This window comes from Salvelinus fontinalis, chromosome 23 (assembly GCF_029448725.1).
Source record: "Salvelinus fontinalis isolate EN_2023a chromosome 23, ASM2944872v1, whole genome shotgun sequence".
Lineage (NCBI taxonomy): Eukaryota > Metazoa > Chordata > Actinopteri > Salmoniformes > Salmonidae > Salvelinus > Salvelinus fontinalis.
The window spans coordinates 35,269,349-35,291,545 of record NC_074687.1 but is presented as its reverse complement, the minus strand read 5'-3'; the positions used below and the strand labels follow the sequence as shown (position 1 = coordinate 35,291,545).

At 43.7% G+C, this 22,197-nt stretch overlaps 1 protein-coding gene across 2 annotated transcripts in view; it reads left to right on the top strand.

Annotated features, from left to right (window-relative positions):
* LOC129821200 (contactin-associated protein-like 5) overlaps positions 1 to 22,197 on the top strand; it is a 65,073-nt gene that overhangs the window by 5,689 nt on the left and 37,187 nt on the right. For both annotated transcript variants that reach the window (XM_055878573.1, XM_055878572.1), the window contains exons 2-3: positions 3,465 to 3,575; positions 8,866 to 9,059. In XM_055878573.1, the coding sequence (XP_055734548.1) occupies positions 3,465 to 3,575; positions 8,866 to 9,059 (305 nt within the window). The remainder of the gene's footprint in view (positions 1 to 3,464; positions 3,576 to 8,865; positions 9,060 to 22,197) is intronic.

Sequence of the window (22,197 nt, the reverse complement as noted above, 5' to 3'; positions counted from 1 at the left end):
GAGTGATGCATCGTGGGTAGACATGGGGGTAGACGGTGTCTGCTGTGCCTAGCACACAGGAAGCTCATTTGGGCATCTTTGTCTTCTTCAAGTCTCTCCATATAGTTCTTTAGAGATAATATTGGATTTAGGATTTAAGGATCGTATTTGGATAGCCATTAGCTGTTGCAAAAGCAGTTTTTTCTTCTGTTTAGTCTCAGAATTTAAACAGCTCCACAACTTCTGCTCTGACCATGCTGCTAGTCATCGGCAGGTGCGCTGGGGCCTGAAACGGAGCTAAAAATATTCCAGACGCATACGCTACAAAAGGCAGTTTGTTGGCGTAATTGAGCTTGATTTCTTTGTGGAGCGCTGTTTGTTTAGCACAAAGACTAGGAGGGGATGCTGGCTAATGAGCCATGTGTGTGATGGAAGTCAACTCAGGGGCCTTTGTGTTGTAAAAAGTTGTTGCACATTTTGAAGAGAGCAAGTTAGATGAAGTAGATTGGGTTTGAAAAGTCACGTTTGAGATCTACCAAAAAGCTTGAATAAATATAGTGTGAAAAGCAGAATCAAATGCGGTATTTTGTGGATTTGAATGAGCTAAATGTGGCCATCAAGTTTGACTGGATAATGTAGTTGTTTTTCCAAAACTGACTCACAAATTACATTTGGTTTTGTACTCTAATTTGCAGTCATATTGATGTTTTCAACCTCAAAATAGCCTAACTTCCTTCCACTCGAATAGTCTTCCCACTAAATTAAGTATGGGTCATTGTGTTACATGACAAAAATATGTTCTTTATGGGCCTTGAGGAAGTGTATAGGCCAAGGAGAAAAAAGAGAGCTCACAGTGTGCATCTAAATGTGTTCACAGCCATCTATCTCACCATGCATCACTGCATGATAGCACACCTTGGGGAACAGAGGGAAGTGGAAGGGAGTGCAGCTTCTTTGATTTTCTTTATCCCAAACACAATCACTGATAACCCCAGCTATGTTCTACGAGCCTGGAGGTGTCAAGATGTTTCTCACTGGTGTGGATACTAAAATCACAGTCCATCATACCCTGTCAGGATCTACTGTACAAGCTATGAGTTTATAGAAAGGGCTGGCTCCTGGTTCAGCTTTCTTTTCCAACTTTGTTTGTGTTTGTTTCTGTTCATCTCTCTCTCTCTGTGTGTGTGTGTGTGTGTGTGTGTGTGTGTGTGTGTGTGTGTGTGTGTGTGCGTGCGTGCGTGCGTGCGTGCGTGCGTGCGTGCGTGCGTGCGTGCGTGCGTGCGTGCGTGTGTGTGTGTGTGTGTGTCTGCTTATGGGAGTGAGTGTTTAAGATTTAAGCCCAAGCACTTTGCATAGCGAGTGTGCCGTGGCACGAACTCATTCATAGCTAGGATAGATTTTCAATTATCCCAAGGCAAGGAGGCACTGAGCAGAGCAGTGCAGCTTTGCAGGCAAATCATCCTCTACCCATAATTCTTCCTGATTGACAGCCCAGCTATTGGCTCGGTGCCAAATAACTAGATGGAGGCTATAAACAAAAACACTGTTCATAAAACACACATTTTATAAGTGAGCTACCGTAATTGTCTTTGTATTCTGGGGCCTCTTAGAGTTATGTCCTTGCCGATTGCTTTACGTTATATGCTGCTGTGACATAAAAATATCATTGGTGTACCCTTTCCACTGTACAAAGGTCTCATAGGTGTGTTAAGATTTGGTGTAACCATCAGATGAAATAGAGCAGGTACTTTTGCAGAAGTGAAAGACTAACCTGACATTGATGAAGATGTTTGTGAGAAGGCCGTCAGGATCAAAGGTGCTTGCTTTGTTTCAAAGGGGTTGCATGATCCCCAGAGCCTGATGGATTGTGTGAGAGATAAAAAGAGATGGATAGATATAAATAGAAAGAGATAGACAGAGTCATGCTTAGAGTGCTTAAGTAGTGGGCAGGGATGATTAAAACCTTTTACTACACTGGGCTAAATCAGAGTTGTAATGTATTACATGTTGAGGTTGCATCCCAATACTACACTTTATATATATCACAAAATAATGAAATATAACAAAACCATCTGACCAAGTTTCTTTGAAATTATGTTTATTCATTATGAAATTAGGACAAATAGGAATTGCATTCCACCCATGAGGCCATTAGAGGCGATTTGGTCATTTGGCTGCAGGAAATGGCTACAATGTAATGTAAGGATTTTCACTAGAAACAGAAAACCTATTTGCCACACAATGTTTAATAACATTAGGATAAAAATGTATAATTCCTTGTGAAATTATGGGATTTTCCTCAAAAGTTGGGCATCTGTGTATGTATATATCTGGTGTATGGTGTCTCTAAGCTGTGTTTTTTTATTATATCTATATCCTTTAAAAAAACAGCTTGATCCACTTGAGTCAATCTGTGAATCAACATTTAGAGACATCTGCTGGCAAGTGATATAAGTGCAGTCAATTCAGGTCAGCTGAAATGTGGTGTGTTGTCCTCAAAGATACTTCCAAAGTGTCGCAAACAGGCTCCTGCTGTCATTTTCAACATGAAGTTGTTATCTACCAGATGAATGTTCATTAGTTACTGCAGATGTTTCCAGGATAAATTCAACATGGAGTGGATGGCATCCAAAACCAAATGATGTAAAGAGAGAAATCGATGAATGAGTCACTGATGGAGAGAGTACAGTGATCATTGTAATCAAGCTGTTGCCAGTTCTTTTTACGTCCTGGGATCCTCTTTAGCAGCCACATGGTGATGCTCCAGAAGCCACACTGCTCAGTGGAAACAACAAAGGAGAGTTGTGGTGCAGTAGCTAGCTAAGTGAATGAGCTCCACCCCACTCACTGCTCTTATTGGGGCCTGGCAGGCAGGGCTGGATCAGTGGAAGAAGAGGCCGACAAGTTCAGATCACTGACCTCTTAATCTCCTTCTGCCTGGTGGAAGTGATCTAATCTGATGGATTAGGAGGAACACTACTGACACTCGCACGTGCACACACACACACACACACACACACAAACACATAGGGCTGCCTAGGGTACTGTGGATTCTACTGTCCTCTTTTTAGGGGTCACTGCTTGAGTTAATGGACTGCTGGGGAGAGATGGGGAGAGATTTGTGGAGTGGTTAAGTGAGGCAGCCCTGCTATTTCAGCAATACTTGCATTTAGACCCCATACCGTGCTGCGCTTGCAGACACAAACATCATTTTCCATAAAATTGCGAACAATAAGTGATCATATATTTCACCTGGTTTCACCTGGTCAGTCTGTCATCCTAATGTTTTGTACACTCAGTGTATACAGTATATTATATATATATACATGTATATATATATAAATGTTTTTATTATTAATATTATTTTATTTTTTATTATGTATGTTTGACACCCCTGCTCTAGTACATAATGATGGTGCTAAAGCTCTATATATTGTACCCCACCATGAACTTCATACAGCATACTCTGTTTTTTACTCTTACAGATATTTGTAATGGCCCATTGGTATCCATGCTACCCCCAGCTTCCTTAGAGAGCTCCTCACAGTCCTCTGTCAGTAACGCTCCACACTTTGCCAAGATCAACAGAAGAGATGGTGAGTTACAATGGAAAGTAATATTTTTTTATTTAAAGTTTCTGAACAATACCTAGAGACAATCAATAATGCTTTATCTAAGATAAAAGGAAGGTGTTTTAGTTTGCCAAACAGCTCTTATGGACCGTAATATTAGGATATCATAAAAAATGTAAAAATCTTATCCAGGATTAGTTTGAAATAGCATTATGCTTATTATTGCATTAAGATCCACCTCATGAGCCTATTAAATATATATCTCTGAAACAGTACTCATTGTACATGTCGGCACCGTTTAGCCAATTTAAATGTTGCTCTTAGCCATAACAACAAGGGTCACAGATCAATAAATTGATATATAAATGAGTCTACTGTCTGAAACTAGATAATGATTCTCAATGACTTGGGATATGAAGGTGAACACCTAGCCTAACCCGACTGACCCCAGGTCATGTTTTACCTCTGTAACCGTATGTGAGTCTGTAACAACCAAAATGATCCTGGGGGGTGGGGTGGGGGGGGGTGGTCTCCGTAAATGATGCTTCCTCTGTGACTGAGACTCTGGTTTAATATTCAGAACTCATCTGTTCCTATGGTGTTGTGTCCCAGCCCACAGCAGCTGAGTAATGAACATGAACTGACCTGTTTCTTCTGCTTGATAACTGGGCGGCTTGTGGGGTCTGAATCTACTAATTGTACACAGCACCGCAATATCACACTTTCACATGAATGTTTGGATGTAGATACTGAGGTTATTATTCACCAGTGTATTTATCATATTAGTCCAAGGGCCATCCACCAAAAATGTTTTGTTCCGTGACCCAGGAAACAAAACCTCAAAATTTCAACAACATTATATAGATACTGTTATTAATATGAACACAGTGTGGTTCAAAACTTGTAAAAGTTGCACATTCATTTGTTATTGTTAACAACAGTTATGATTTTTTGCATCAAAATCATAGAGCATCTTGGGAAATTTGCTGCTATGTTTCACCTTCTTTACTTTTGTTGCACGCTGGTGCACAGAACACAGATCTATTTGTGCGTTCGGTGTTTGACCTTGCATAAGCTCAAGCAACAGGTTATCGGTCTTTGACTTATCCAGATGAACCCCGGAATTAGGAAATAGGTTTTAAACATGTACCTGTACAGTGGTTTTCGTAGTTAATATACGACATTTTAACAGTAGTATTTAGCCTACAAGGGCCATCATTTATTTTGCCTGCTAGCCAAACTAAAGACACCACAATGTTTGTTAGATAACACAGCTCTCAAAACATTCAAGGTACTGACAGCTACATCGGCGACGTTCTGGCATCTGAGACAAATTTATTTTGCACCTTTCAACAGCTTCTTATCTCGTATTATTTCCTCTGGTCCGGTACATACAGTATGTTGCTATCTGCAAGTATGGACAACAGAATGTGCGTAACAATTGTAACCAAGATGTGACACTGCAACCTCATAATGTTGCTAGGGGAAATTACCCAAAATGTGCTATGATTTCAAAATCGTACCTTTTGATTTATAATATTTCATTAATGTGCAACTTTTTAAACTTTTTAACCACACGGTGTTCATACACATCAAATGATCTATGTAATGATGTTGAAACTTTGCAGTGTTGTTTCCCGGGTCACAGAATGCCTTTTCTGAAGCCTTTTTTGGTGGGTGGCCCTTCGACTATATCAAGTACACTGATGCATTTCAAATAAAATCAAATGTTATTTGTCACATGCTTCATAAAAAACAGGTGTACACTAACAGTGAAACCACCACCTAGGACAATGGATCTAATTCCAGTAGGCTACCAGAAACAACGGTGCCACAGAAGGGGCAGACGGAGCGGCCTCCCGGTCAGGCTCCGTAGACGTCACTCACCACTTCCGAGCATACTACTCGCCAATGTCCAGTCTCTTGACAAAAAGGTAGACGAAATTCGAGCAAGGGTTGCCTTCCAGAGAGACATCAGAGATTGTAACATTCTCTGTTTCACGGAAACATGGCTCTCTCGGGATATGTTGTCCGAATCGGTTCAGCATCCGGGCTTCTCCATGAATCGCGCCGACAGAGATAAACACCTCTCTGGAAAGAGGAAGTGCGGGTGTGTGTGCTTTATGATGAATGACTCATGGTGTAATCATAACAACATACAGGAACTCAAGTCCTTCTGCTCACCCGACCTAGAATTCCTTACAATCAAACGCCGGCCATTTTACCTACCAAGAGAATTCTTGTCAGTTATAGTCACAGCTGTGTACATTCCCCCTCAAGAGAACACCAAGACGGCCCTTAAGGAACTTCACTGGACTCTATGTAAACTGGAAACTATAAATCTGGAGGCTACATTTATTGCTGCTGGGGATTTTAACAAAGCAAATTTGAGAACAAGGCTACCTAAATTCTATCAGCATATTGATTGCACGACACGCAGGGCTAATACTCTCGACCACTGCTACTCTCAATTCCGTTATGCATACAAAGTCCTATCCCCGCCCTCCCTTCGGCAAATCCGACCATGACGCCATCTTGCTCGAACCGTCTTATAGGCAGAAACTCAAACAGGATGTACCAGTGACGAGAACCAGTCAACGCTGGTCTGACCAATCGGAAGCCACGCAACAAGATTGTTTTGATCACGTGGACAGGAATATACGCCGACTCGGTGAGTGCGTTTATAAAGAAGTGCATTGGAGCTGTTGGACCCACTGTGACTATTAAAACCTACCCTAACCAGAAACCGTGGATGGATGGCGGCATTCGCGCAAAAGTGAAAGCACGATCCCCTGCATTTAACCATGGAAAAAGGTCTCGAAATATGGCTGAATATAAACAGTGTGGTTATTCCCTCCGCAAGGCAATCAAACAAGCGAAATGCAGGTACAGGGACAAGGTGGAGTCGCAATTCAACGGCTCAGACACGAGACGTATATGGCAGGGTCTTCAGGAAATCACGGACTACAAAAACAAAAACAGCCACGTCACGGACACTGACGTCACGCTTCCAGACAAACTAAACACCTTCTTTGCCCGCTTTGAGGATAATACAGTGCCACCGTCGCAGCTTGCTAACAAAGACTGCACCCCCCCCTCTCCTTCTCCGTGGCTGACGTGAGTAAAACATGTAAACGAGTTAACCCTCGCAAGGCCGCTGGCCCAGACGGCATCCCTAGCCGCGAGCATGCGCAGACCAGCTGACTGGTGTGTTTACAGACATATTCATTCGCTCCCTATCCCAGTCTGTTGTCCCCACATGCTTCAAGATGGCTACATTCTTCCTGTACCCAAGAAGTCAAAGATAACTGAGCTAAATGACTACCGCCCCGTAGCACTCACTTCTGTCATCATGAATTGCTTTGAGAGACTAGTCAAGGATCATATCACCGCCACCTTACCAGCCACCCTAGACCCACTTCAGTTTGCATACCGCCCCAACAGGTCCACAGTTGACGCAATCGCCATCACACTGCACACTGCCCTATCCCATCTGGACAAAAAGAATACCTATGTAAGAATGCTGTTCATTGACTACAGTTCAGCATTCAACACCAAAGTACCCTCCAAACTCATCATAAAGCTGGAGGCCCTGGGTCTCAACCCCGCCCTGTGCAACTGGGTCCTGGACTTTCTGACTGGCCGCCCCCAGGTGGTGAAGGTAGGAAACAACATCTCCACTTCGCTGACCCGCAACACTGGGGCGCCACAAGGGTGTGTGCTCAGCCCTCTCCTGTATTCCCTGTTCACCAACTCAATCATCAAGTTTGCAGATGACAAAACAGTAGTGGGCTTGATTACCAACAACGACGAGACAGCCTACAGGGAGGAGGTGTGGTGTCAGGATAACAACCTCTCACTCAACGTCAACAAAACAAAGGAGATGATCGTGGACTTCAGGAAACAGCAGAAGAAGCACCTCCCTATCCACATCGAAGGGACAGCAGTGGAGAAGGTGGAACATTTTAGGTTCCTGGGTGTACACATCACAGACAAACTGAAATGGTCAACCCATACAGACAGTGTGGTGAAGAAGGCGCAACATCACCTCTTCAACCTCAGGAGGCTGAAGAAATTTGGCATATCCCCTAAAACCCTGACAAACTTTTACAGAGGCACAACTGCAAGGCTAACTGCAAGGGTGGTGCGGTCTGCACAACACATCACCGGGGGCAAACTCCCTGCCCTCCAAGACACCTACAGCACTCGATGTCACAGGAAGGCCAAAAAGATCATCAAGGACAAAAACCACCCGAGCCACTGCATGTTAACACCGCTATCATCCACAAGGCGAGGTCAGTATAGGTGTATCAAAGCTGGGACCGAGAGATTGAAAAACAGCTTCTATCTCAAGGCCATCAGACTGCTAAACAGCAATCACTAACTCAGAGAGGCTGCTGCCCACATTGAGACCCAATCACTGGCCACTTTAATAAATGGATCACTAGTCACTTTAAACAATGCCACTTTAAATAATGCCACTTTAATAATGTTTACATATCTTACTCATATCACATGTATATACTGTATTTTATACCATCTACTGCACCTTGCCTATGCCACTCTGCCATTGCGCATCCATATACTTATATGTACATATTCTCATTCACCCGTTTAGATTTGTGTGTATTAGGTAGTTGTTGGGGAATTGTTAGATTACTTGTTAGATATTACTGCACTGTCGGAACTAGAAGCACAAGCATTTCACTACACTCGGATTAACATCTGCTAACCATGTGTATGTGACCAATACAATTTAATTTGATAATAAACTGTAGCAGCAGCGTGTGTCAAAAGAGCTAAAAACAAAAAGGGTAAATGCTGATAGTCGAGGTAGCTATTGGTTAACTATTTAACTAACTATTTAGCAGTTTATGGCTCAGGGGTAAAAGCTGTTCAGGGTCTTGTTGGTTCCATTCTTGGTGCATCGGTATCGCTTGCCGTGCGGTGTCAGAGAGAACAGTCTATGACTAGGGTGGCTATGACTAGGGTGGCTGGAGTGTCATTTAAACAAAATAGTGTTTTCACACTTAATTTCATACAGCATGATAGAAGGGGGTTATTAGACAGCATGATAGAGGGGGTTTGTTAATATTCCACAGCAATCGAAAAACCTCACATACCGTATACAGAGGAGTCTAGCATTCACAGGATACTCCCCATGCAGACAGAAATGCAAGAATTCAGCATCAATTCCATGCAGGCAAGGCCCACAGGTTAAGGGTTACTGGCCAAAACACCGACCACAATTCGATCCAAACTGTGCAGCGACAGAATGCTAAAAAATGATATTTTCTCTCTCTGGTCTCCCAAGGAGCGGGAGGCTGGTCTCCCCAGGTGACAGACAGCCAGCCGTGGCTGCAACTGGACCTCAGGGACAGGATGGAGGTGACGTCCGTCGCCACACAGGGGCGCTACGGCAGCTCAGACTGGGTCAGCGGCTACCTGCTGCTCTTCAGTGACACTGGCCAAGCCTGGAAGCAGTACCGACAGGAGGACGGGGTGGGGGTGAGTTGCATGATACTGCAGATTTACTGTTGCCATTGTGAAGACTTCACTGATGTGCTATTCACTGAGGTATTGCCTTGGCTTTAGCGCAATGGGCTAATACGGGTTTCAACCCAGTCGGTCACATTGATTTCAAAATAATAATCTACGTTTTGACTTTTCTTTTCACTTGGCACACTAGGATGAGTGAGTAGCTGTGTATTGAGCTGTAACTCAGAGTAGGTCAGAGCTGCAAGGGTACACATAAAATAAGACATTAGGTCCCTCTCTTGTACTTGAGTTAGTGTCCTCCACCTCTGGTGTGTGAGAGAGAGTAGATAGCTAAACATCTCTGTCTTTGTTTTGCTCTCCCCAGAGGTACCATGCTTTGTGGGAAAACGATTAGGAGAATTCAGACTCTGTAACTCAATTTTTATCTCATTGTTTCACATCCTTGTGAAGGAACATTTTGTTAAGTCTGACAATAGTCTGGGATGTACACTACACACTTCTGGCTCATTCCACATATATCCTATTCCTCCTCTACTATGATTTTATAGCTAGTACTTGGCTAGCATGTGTGCATAATTGAGTTAACATCTTAAAAAAAATTGCCTGTTTGTACCTCATGATGTTGGTGTGCACATACATTCTTTATAAGCCATTGTGCTCGCCCCAGTTATGTCAAATTGCGTGACGGAAATCTTAAATTGGAAGCACTGAAAAAGAATGAGGAGAGAAAATGGAGACAACTCAACATTCCTGACATTTTTTTCTGAACAAGTTTCTCTCTCATGGTGGATAATAAATAGTAGTTGGAGTTACAAGTACAAACAGCGTGTCCAGTACGCCACAGCAGCCTGCCTTCTATTATTTATTCTCTTCTTCGACATTAAAAAAAAATCATTGTTTACACTCCAGTATGGGAATGTGGCATGGTGTAGAAATGCTGGTGCAGTGTTTAAACCCTGGGAGACTTGCTTTGAAATTGTTTTCAATGATTGCTAGGGACTGAACAATAATTTGGATCTACAGTGCATTCAAAAAGTATTCAGACCCCTTGACTTTTTCCACATTTTGTTACGTTACAGCCTTGTTCTAAATGGATTAAATAAAACAAATTCCTCATCAGTCTACACACCATACCCCATAATGACAAAGCGATAACAGGTTTTTAGACATTTCTGCAATTGCATTAAAAAATTAAAACAGAAATACCTTATTTACATAAGTATTCCTACCCTTTGCTATTAAACTCGAAATTGAGCTCAGGTGCATCCTGTTTCCATTGACCATCCCTGAGATGTTTCTACTACTTGATTGGGGTTCACCTGTGGTAAATTCAATTGATTGGACTTGATTTGGAAAGGCACACACCTGTATACTGTATATAAGGTCCCATAGTTAACAGTGTATGTCAGAGCAAAAACTAAGCCATGAGGTTGAAGGAATGGTCCAAAGAGCTCCGGAACAGGATTGCGTCGAGGCACAGCTCTGGGGAAGAATACCAAAAAAGGTCTGCAGCATTGAAGTGGCTTTCATCAATCTTAAATGGAAGAAGTTTGGAACCACCAAGACTCTTCCTAGAGCTGGCCGCCCAGCCAAACTGAGCAATCAGGGGAGAAGGGCCTCTGTGGAGATGGGAGAACCTTCCAGAAGGACAACCATCTCTGCAGCACTCCACCAATCAGCCCTTTATGGTAGAGTGCCCAGACGGAAGCCACTCCTCATTAAAAGGCACATGACAGCATGCTTGGAGTTTGCCAAAAGGCACCTAAAGGACTCTCAGACCATGAGAAACAAGATTCTCTGGTCTGCTGAAACCAAGATTGAACTATTTGGCCTGAATGTCAAGCGTCATATCTGGATGAAACCTTTCCCTATCCCTATGGTGAAGTACAGTGGTGGCAGCATCAAGCTGTGGGAATGATTTTCAGCTCAGGAACTGGGAGACTAGTTAGGATCGAGGGAAATATGAACGGAGAAAAGTACAGAGAGATCCTTGATGAAAACCTGCTCTACAGACCTTAGAACCTTAGACTGGGGCAGAGGTTCTCCTTCCAACAGGACAATGGCCCTACACACACAGCCAAAACAATGCAGGAGTGGCTTCGAGACATGTCTCTGAAGGTCTTTGACTGGCCCAGCCAGAGCCCGGACTTGAACCCGATCTAATATCTCTGGATAGACCTGAAAATAGCTGTGCAGCTATGCTCGCCATCCAACCTGACAGAGCTTGAGAGGATCTGCGGAGAAGAGTGGGAGAAACTCGCCAAATACAGGTGTGCCAAGCTTGTAGCGTCCTACCCAAGAAGACTTTAGGTTGTAATCGCTGCCAAATGTACTTGAACAAAGTATAGAGTAAAGGGTCTGAATACTTATGTAAATGTAATGTGTCCGTTTTATTTATTTTGAATTATTATGAATGGGTCTTGGAATAGTCCCATGGCTTTGCTGTAGTCAGACCAAGAGTATTTGTTTTCCAGAATATAATTATATTTATTTGGACGGCATTTTACACCAGGGATTTCTTTGATTTACCAAGTCAGATTGAGGAAACATATTTATGTAAATATTGAAATTGCTGGTATAGTTGAATGTGAGGACATCCTTATGAACTGTGTATATCCAATAATTATTTCATGAGTTTATATGATACACAGGAAAGCGACCCCATTACTTAATATATCCTGTCATAGATACCTGACACGTCTTCACTATTAACTCAAAGAAAATTCAATGTATGCTTTTCGATTGGAAATAAGCTGTACCAGACAGTTGTAAATACATATCACTCCATATTTGATTTCCAGGCAAATAAACCCTCTCTGTGGCTCTGGTTCAACCTCTGGTCTGTCATTACCTTTCACTAACCACAAGCTTCTAACTGTAAATCACATAGTTTTCTCAGCAGTCTCCTGTTACGAAGACACTATGGCAGCCGACAGTTTAGTGGCTGGCTACACTCTAGTCTATGTAATTAATATGGGTTTTATTAAGAATTAAAGCAAGGAATGAGCGTGTGGTGTTAATTTCATCCGTTCTTCAGTGAGTTAAAGTAAGCGGATGTAGAACCCATAGAATTAGAATGAGAGATGAGAATAAGCAGCCTATGGCTTTTAAGCTATAAACCCCCCCCCCCCCCCTCTACGCTTGGTATACATGCCATGCAGTGCTTTGAAATCAGTCAAGTAGTTTAGATGATACAGTTGCGGCCAAATATATTGGCACCCCTACACTTTTCTTAAATAATTCCCTATTTCTTAAAAAAATAAGTTCGAATTTAAGAAAAAAAGTGTTTGGTCCCCACACCTAGTTATTATATTTTTAACATTGCAGAACCAATTGCATAACCAACTTAAGTTGACCATTTTAATTGACAAAATAAAAACAAATTCAATGGACAAAATGATTCTTCTGGAGTGGCCAGAGAAGAGTATAGATCTGAATCACATCCATAACCCATGTGGAGAGCTGAAAGCAGCAGTTGGAGGCACCCCTCAAACACTGAAGAATTACAGCAGTTTGCTACTGAAAAGTGGGCACATTACCAGTAGAAATGTGCAGCAAGCTCATTGGTGGCTCCAAGAAGCATTTGTTGCCAGTTATGTTGGCCAAAGGCTGTGCTAATTCCTGGGTGCCAATAATTGTGTCCATGCTATTTGTTTTTATTTTCCTCAATAAAAATTGTAAACTTAAGTTTACAAAAATAAAATGGGTTCTGTAATGTTGACAATCCAATAACAACATGTGGAGAATAAACTAATATTTGTTTTTGTTTTTATTTAAAGTAAAATTGGGAATGAAATAAGGAAGGTGCAAGAGTGCCAAGCGTGTGACTCTACACATTTGTTGGATGCATTTGCTGAACTTGTTTTGGTTGTGTTTCAGAGTATTTTGTGCCCTATAGAAATGAATGGTAAATAATGTGTTGTGTCATTTTGGAGTTAACATTATTGTAAATAACAATAGAATATGTTTTTAAACACTTCCACATTAATGTGGATGCTACCATGGTTATGGATAATCCTGAATGAGTGAGAAAATTACAGAGGCATAAATATCATACCCACCCATAAAATGCTAAACTCCTCTGTTATTGTAGGTTAGCATGTCTTTGGAGTGTGATATTTGTGCGTGTGTAACTTTCTCACTCATCATTATTTACGATTCATTCAGGACTATCTGTAATCATGGTAGCAGAGACATTAATGTAGAAGTGTTTAGAAACATATTCTTGTTTACAATAAAAGTGACAAAATGACATTACTGACCATTCATTTCCATTGGGCACAAAATAATCTGAAACACAACCAAAACAAACAGCGAATACATCCAACAAGTTTGTGGAGTTACAAGCTTGATGTAATCATTGTGTGCTAGGAATATGGGACCAAATACTAAACATTGGATTACTTTAATACACATACATACAGTGGGGAGAACAAGTATTTGATACACTGCCGATTTTGCAGGTTTTCCTACTTACAAAGCATGTAGAGGTCTGTAATTTTTTTATCATAGGTACACTTCAAATGTGAGAGACGGAATCCAGAAAATCACATTGTATGATTTTTAAGTAATTAATTTGCATTTTATTGCATGACATAAGTATTTGATCACCTACCAACCAGTAAGAATTCCGGCTCTCACAGACCTGTTAGTTTTTCTTTAAGAAACCCTCCTGTTCTCCACTTATTACCTGTATTAACTGCACCTGTTTGAACTCGTTACCTGTATAAAAGACACCTGTCCACACACTCAATCAAACAGACTCCAACCTCTCCACAATGGCCAAGATCAGAGAGCTGTGTAAGGACATCAGGGATAAAATTGTAGACCTGCACAAGGCTGGGATGGGCTACAGGACAATAGGCAAGCAGCTTGGTGAGAAGGCAACAACTGTTGGTGCAATTATTAGAAAATGGAAGAAGTTCAAGATGACGGTCAATCACCCTCGGTCTGGGGCTCCATGCAAGATCTCACCTCGTGGGGCATTAATGATCATGAGGAAGGTGAGGGATCAGCACAGAACTACACGGCAGGACCTGGTCAATGACCTGAAGAGAGCTGGGACCACAGTCTCAAAGAAAACCATTAGTAACACACTACGCCGTCATGGATTAAAATCCTGCAGCACACGCAAGGTCCCCCTGCTCAAACCAGCGCATGTCCAGGCCCATCTGAAGTTTGCCAATGACCATCTGGATGATCCAGAGGAGGAATGGGAGAAGGTCATGTGGTCTGATGAGACAAAAATAGAGCTTTTTGGTCTAAACTCCACTCGCCGTGTTTGGAGGAAGAAGAAGGATGAGTACAACCCCAAGAACACCATCCCAACTGTGAAGCATGGAGGTGGAAACATCATTCTTTGGGGATGCTTTTCTGCAAAGGGGACAGGACGACTGCACCATATTGAGGGGAGGATGGATGGGGCCATGTATTGCGAGATCTTGGCCAACAACCTCCTTCCCTCAGTAAGAGCATTGAAGATGGGTCGTGGCTGGGTCTTCCAGCATGACAACAACCCGAAACACACAGCCAGGGCAACTAAGGAGTGGCTCCATAAGAAGCATCTCAAGGTCCTGGAGTGGCCTAGCCAGTCTCCAGACCTGAACCCAATAGAAAATCTTTGGAGGGAGCTGAAAGTCCGTATTGCCCAGAGACAGTCCCAAAACCTGAAGGATCTGGAGAAGGTCTGTATGGAGGAGTGGGCCAAAATCCCTGCTGCAGTGTGTGCAAACCTGGTCAAGAACTACAGGAAAAATATGATCTCTGTAATTGCAAACAAATGTTTCTGTACCAAATATTAAGTTCTGCTTTTCTGATGTATCAAATACTTATGTCATGTAATAAAATGCAAATGAATTACTTAAAAATCATACAATGTGATTTTCTGCATTTTTGTTTTAGATTCCGTCTCTCACAGTTGAAGTGTACCTATCATAAAACATTACAGACCTCTACATGCTTTGTAAGTAGGAAAACCTGCAAAATCGGCAGTGTGTCAAATACTTGTTCTCCCCACTGTATAACTGAATTTGTCCCAATACTTTTGGTCCCCTAAAATGGGGGGACTATCTACAAAAAGTACTGCAGTTTCTAAACGGTTCACATGATATTGATTAAAACACCCTCAAATTAAAGCTGACAGTGTACTTTAACCTCATAGTCATTGTATCATTTCAAAGTGCTGGAGTACAGAGCCAAAACAACAACAAAATAATCACTGTCCCCAAAAAATCACTGTCACAAAGCTTCCTGCCATCCAGAACCTCTATACCAGGCGGTGTCAGAGGAAGGCCCTAAAAATGGTCAAAGAATCCAGCCACTCTAGTCATAGACTGCTCTCTCTGCTACCGCATGGCAAGTCTAGGTCCAAGGGGCTTTTAAACAGCTTCTACCCTCAAGCCATAAGACTCCTGAACACCTAATCAAATGGCTACCCAGACTATTTGCATTGCCCGCCCCCCCCCCTCTATTACACGGCTGCTACTCTCTGTTGTTATCATCTATGCATAGTCACTTTATTAACTCTACCTTCATGTACATATTACCTCAACTAACCGGTGCCCCCGCACACTGACTCTGTACCGGCACCCCCCTGTATATATTGTTATTTTTTACTGCTGCGCTTTAATTACTTGTTACTTTTATCTCTCATTCTTGTCCGTATTTTTTAAAACTGCATTGTTGGTTGGGGGCTTGTAAGTAAGCACTCACTGTAAGTCTACACCTGTTGTATTCGGCGCATGTGACTAATACAGTTTGATTTGATTAGACTTTTGGAGCTCACTGTATTTTGCCGCAACTCTATTTCAAGTCATATTACCGAAGTTGAGACTCATCAATCCTCAGTTAATTAATAAAAAAACGGAGAACTTTCCAGTTGTTTTTTTGTCAATCAATCAATGACACCCAGAATACTACATCTAACTAACCTGTTAAATAGTCAAAACATTTCTTCTGTCAATGTGAGAAGATAGCAGGTGTCACTTGGTTTTGATCCATGCCTGAAGAAACAGAAACGGTGGGATGAATCGGATGAGTGGCAGCTAATTAGTGAGACTTCCCTAATGAAGGCACTCCAAAGGTGGGCGACCAATTTGAACCTGCACGCCACACGGAGATATGAATTGACGTCAGTCTGGCATTTTAACAAGGGAAGTTCAAAGGTAATGGCCTGCTGACGGCGGTGCAGGCTGAGAAGGCTAATGAGAGAACACCAGCTGCCTGCGTCTGCCAGGTTGCAGCAACTCTGCACCTGTAAGGTTAGCCATTATTATGTGCTGTGTATGAAAAGAGTGGTTTTATAGCACTTAAGATACACACATGGGCAAAGGCACGTTCTCTAACACACCCACTCTCCCTCTCCTGCTTTCTCTCGCTTTCAATGACACTCACACACACACACACACACACACACACACACACACACACACACACACACACACCGACAAGACACAGCCAGAGCTGCAGTCCTTTTATCTCTGCTCTGTGCCAGACCGGGTCACAATGGCAACATGATTATCTATTCTTGGAATTCTCCTCAGTCTTTGTCTCTTAGGAGTCACATAGCAAGGCCAGCACTGCAACGACACAACAGGGAGTATAGGCCGTGTTGGGAACAACAGGGAGTATAGGCCGTGTTGGGAACAACAGGGAGTATAGGCCGTGTTGGGAACAACAGGGAGTATAGGCCGTGTTGGGAACAACAGGGTGTATAGGCCGTGTTGGGAACAACAGGGAGTATAGGCCGTGTTGGGAACAACAGGGAGTATAGGCCGTGTTGGGAACAACAGGGAGTATAGGCCGTGTTGGGAACAACAGGGTGTATAGGCCGTGTTGGGAACAACAGGGAGTATAGGCCGTGTTGGGACAACAGGGAGTATAGGCCGTGTTGGGAACAACAGGGTGCATAGGCCGTGTTGGGAACAACTGGGTGCATAGGCCGTGTTGGGAACAACAGGGAGTATAGGCCGTGTTGGGAACAACAGGGAGTATAGGCCGTGTTGGGAACAACAGGGTGTATAGGCCGTGTTGCAAACAACAGGGTGTATAGGCCGTGTTGGGAACAACAGGGTGTATAGGCCGTGTTGGGAACAGCAGGGTGTATAGACCGTGTTGGGAACAACAGGGAGTATAGGCCGTGTTGGGAACAACAGGGTGTATAGGCCGTGTTGGGAACAGCAGGGTGTATAGGCCGTGTTGGGAACAACAGGGAGTATAGGCCGTGTTGGGAACAACAGGGTGTATAGGCCGTGTTGGGAACAACAGGGTGTATAGGCCATGTTGGGAACAACAGGGAGTATAGGCCGTGTTGGGAACAACAGGGAGTATAGGCCGTGTTGGGAACAACAGGGTGTATAGGCCGTGTCGGGAACAACAGGGTGTATAGGCCGTGTTGGAACAACAGGGAGTATAAGCCATGTTGGGAACAAAAGGGAGTATAGGCCGTGTTGGGAACAACAGGGAGTAAAGGCCGTGTTGGGAACAACAGGGAGTATAGGCCGTGTTGGGAACAACAGGGAGTATAGGCCGTGTTGGGAACAACAGGGAGTATAGGCCGTGTTGGGAACAACAGGGAGTATAGGCCGTGTTGGGAACAACAGGGAGTATAGGCCGTGTTGGGAACAACAGGGAGTATAGGCCATGTTGGGAACAACAGGGAGTATAGGCCATGTTGGGAACAACAGGGAGTATAGGCCGTGTTGGGAACAACAGGGAGTATAGGCCGTGTTGGGAACAACATGGTGTATAGGCCGTGTTGGGAACAACAGGGTGTATAGGCCGTGTTGGGAACAACAGGGTGTATAGGCCGTGTTGGGAACAACATGGTGTATAGGCCGTGTTGGGAACAACATGGTGTATAGGCCGTGTTGGGAACAACAGGGTGTATAGGCCGTGTTGGGAACAACAGGATGACACTCATGAAACAGCTGTTAATCATTCAATTAGACAAAGCCAGAGAGAAAGAAAGGAATGACTCATGTTTGTGGGTGACCAGCTAGCTGTTAAATTATGAAATGTTGTATTATTTTGTGCATATAGTCTAACGATGTTGTTCTTTTTTTGTACCATTGGTTTGTTGGAACTTTGTTTATTTTGGTATTTGTGTTTCCGTCAGTTCGTTTGAGAAGATTGATGCTCTCTGGTCCAAATACACATCATAAAGATATTTTTTTATTTCAAATTTCAGTTCCAATGTTTAGGTATTTTCATGTCAACCCCTCTGTGCTTTTTTTATTTGACCTTTATTTAACCAGGTAGGCTAGTTGAGAACAAGTTCTCATTTGCAACTGTGACCTGGCCAAAATAAAGCAAAGCAGTGTGACACAGACAACAACACAGAGTTACACAAGGAGTAAACAATAAACAAGCCAATAACACAATAAACAAGTCAATGACACAGTAGGAAAAATAAAGTCTATTTACAGTGTATGCAAAATGCATGAGGAGGTAGGCAATAAATAGGCCATAGGAGCGAATAATTACAATTTAGCAGATTAACACTGGAGTGATAAATGAGCAGGTGATGATGTGCAAGTAGAGATACTGGTGTGCAAAGAGCAGAAAAGTAAATCAAATAAAAACAGTATGGGGCTAAGGTATGTAGATTGGGTGGGCTATTTACAGATGGACTATGTACAGCTGCAGTGATCGGTTAGCTGCTCAGATAGTTGATGTTTAAAGTTGGTGACGGAAATAAAAGTCTCCAACTTCAGCGATTTTGGCAATTCGTTCCAGTCACTAGCAGCAGAGAACTGGAAGGAAAGGCGGCCAAATTAGGTGTTGGCTTTGGGGATGAGCAGTGAGATATACCTGCTGGAACGTGTGCTATGGGTGGGTGTTGTTATCGTGACCAGTGAACTGAGATACGGCGGCGCTTTACCTAGCATAGACTTATAGATGACCTGGAGCCAGTGGGTCTGGCGACGAATATGTAGCGAGGGCCAGCCGACTAGAGCATACAGGTTGCAGTGGTGGGTGGAATAAAGTGATTTGGTAACAAAACGGATAGCACTGTGATAGACTGCATCCAGTTTGCTGAGTAGAGTATTGGAAGCAATTTTGTAGATGACATCGCCGAAGTCGAGGATCGGTAGGATAGTCAGTTTTACTAGGGTAAGTTTGGCGGCGTGAGTGAAGGATGCTTTGTTGCAAAATAGAGATGATGTTTAATATGAGTGGAAGGAGAGTTTACAGTTTAGCCAGACACCTAGGTATTTATCGTTGTCCTCATATTCTAGGTCGGAACCGTCCAGGGTGTTGATGCTAGTCGGGCGGGCAGCGAACGGTTGAAAAGCATTCCTTTGGTTTTACTAGCATTTAATAGCAGTTGGAGGCCACCGAAGGAGTGTTGTATGGCATTGAAGCTCGTTTGGAGGTTAGTTAGCACAGTGTCCAAGGAAGGGCCAGATGTATACAGAATGGTGTCGTCTGCGTAGAGGTGGATCAGGGAATCGCCCGCAGCAAGAGCGACATCATTGATATATATATATATATATATATATAATTGAACCCTGTGGTACCCCCATAGAGACTGCCAGAGGTCCGGACAACATGCCCCCTGATTTGACACACTGAACTCTGTCTGCAAAGTAGTTGGTGAACCAGGCGAGGCAGTCATTTGAGAAACCAAGGCTATTGAGTCTGCCGATAAGAATGTGGTGATTGACAGAGTCGAAAGCCTTGGCCAGGTCGATGAAGACGGCTGCACAGTACTGTCTTTTATCGATGGCGGTTATGATATCGTTTAGGACCTTGAGCGTGGCTGAGGTGCACCCGTGACCGGCTCGGAAGCCGGATTGCACAGTGGAGAAGGTACGGTGGGATTCGAAATGGTCAGTGATCTGTTTATTAACTTGGCTTTCGAAGACTTTAGATAGGCAGGGCAGGATGGATATAGAAGTGTAACAGTTTGGGACTAGGGTGTCACCCCCTTTGAAGAGGGGGATGACCGTGGCAGGTTTCCAATCTTTAGGGATCTCGGACGATACAAAAGAGAGGTTGAACAGGCTGGTAATAGGGGTTGCAACAATGGCGGCGGATAATTTTCGGAATTAGATGGTCCAGATTGTCTAGCCCAGCTGATTTGTACGGGTCCAGGTTTTGCAGCTCTTTCAGAACATCTGCTGTCTGGATTTGGGTGAAGGAGAAGCTGGGGAGGCTTGGGCAAGTATCTGCGGGGGGGGGGGGGGGGGGGACTGTTGGGCCGGGTTTGGAGTAGCCAGGAGGAAGGCATGGCCAGCCGTTGAGAAATGCTTATTGAAATTTTTGATTATCATGGATTTATCAGTGGTGACCGTGTTACCTAGCCTCAGTGCAGTGGGCAGCTGGGAAGAGGTCCTCTTGTTCTCCATGGACTTTACAGTGTCCCAAAACTTTTTGGAGTTAGAGCTACAGGATGCGAATTTCTGCTTGAAAAAGCTAGCCTTTGCTTTCCTGACTGACTGCGTGTATTGGTTCCTGACTTCCCTGAACAGTTGCATATCGTGGGAACTATTCGATGCTATTTCAGTCCGCCACAGGATGTTTTTGTGCTGGTCAGGGGCAGTCAGGTCTGGAGTGAACCAAGGGCTATATCTGTTCTTAGTTCTGCATTTTTTGAACGGGGCATGCTTATCTAAGATGGTGAGGAAATTACTTTTAAATAATGACCAGGCATCCTCGACTGACGGGATGAGGTCAATATCCTTCCAGGATACCCGGGCCAGGTTGATTAGAAAGGCCTGCTCGTAGAAGTCTTTTAGGGAGCGTTTGACAGTGACCCATAGCGGATACAGGCAATGAGGCAGTGATTACTGAGATCCTGATTGAAAACAGCGGAGGTGTATTTGGAGTGAAAGTTGGTCATGATAATGTCTATGAGGGTGCCCATGTTTACAGATTTAGGGTTGTACCTGGTGGGTTCCTTGATGATTTGTGTGAGATTGAGGGCATCTAGCTTAGATTGTAGGACTGCCGGGGTGTTAAGCATATCCCAGTTTAGGTCACCTAACAGAACGAACTCTGAAGCTAGATGGGGGGCGATCAATTCACAAATGGTGTCCAGGGCACAGCTGGGAGCGGAGGGGGGTCGATAGCAGGCGGCAACAGTGAGAGACTTATTTCTGGAGAGGTTAATTTTTAAAATTAGAAGTTCAAACTGTTTGGGTATAGACCTGGAGAGTATGACAGAACTTTGCAGGCTATCTCTGCAGTAGATTGCAACTCCACACAGGGCCTGGGTTTACCTCCACATCACCCGAGGAACAGAGGAGGAGTAGGATGAGGGTACGGCTGAAGGCTATCAAAACTGGTCGCCGAGAGCGTTGGGGACAAAGAATAAAAGGAGCAGAATTCTGGGCGTGGTAGAATAGATTCAGGGCATAATGTGCAGACAGGGGTATGGTGGGATGCGGGTACAGCGGAGGTAAGCCCAGGCACTGAGTGATGATAAGAAAGGCTGTATCTCTGGATAAGCTGGTTATAATGGGTGAGGTCACCGCATGTGTGGGAGGTGGGACAAAGGAGATATCAGAGGTATAATGAGTGGAACTAGGGGCTCCATTGTAAACTAAAACAATGATAACTAACCTAAACAATAGTATACAAGGCATATTGACATATGAGAGACACATAAAGTAATCACAGGTGTTGATTTGGAGAGCTAGCTAAGACAGCTAGCTAAGACAACAACAGCTAATCAGCTAAAACAACAACAGGTAAAATGGCGATGAATGGGCAGAGAGGGTCAGGTAACTACTACATGAGTTCTTGGCTGGGGCCGACAGATATACAACAACAAAAATAAACAGAATGGAGTACCGTGATTAATGGACAGTCCAGCAGGCATCAGCTATGTAGCCAAGTGATCATATGGTCCAGGGTGCAGCAATAGATGGAACAGGGAAGCAAACGGAGTAGTGGGGGGCGACACTGCACATGGGCGACACTGTGTTTAAAGTTAGTAGTAAAGTTAGTAGCTCGGGGCTAGTAGAAGCGTCTGCTCCGACGTCCGACGGAGGCCGGTTGAAGGCACAGAGGATGGAGTATTCGTCGGCAGACCAGTCGTGGTGCGGTGGCGGGGCGCCGTGTCGACTAAGGATTCCAGACAGATGGCGAAAGAGGTATTGTAGTTGTAGTAATTTAGTTTTCTAGCTGGGAGATGCGCCTG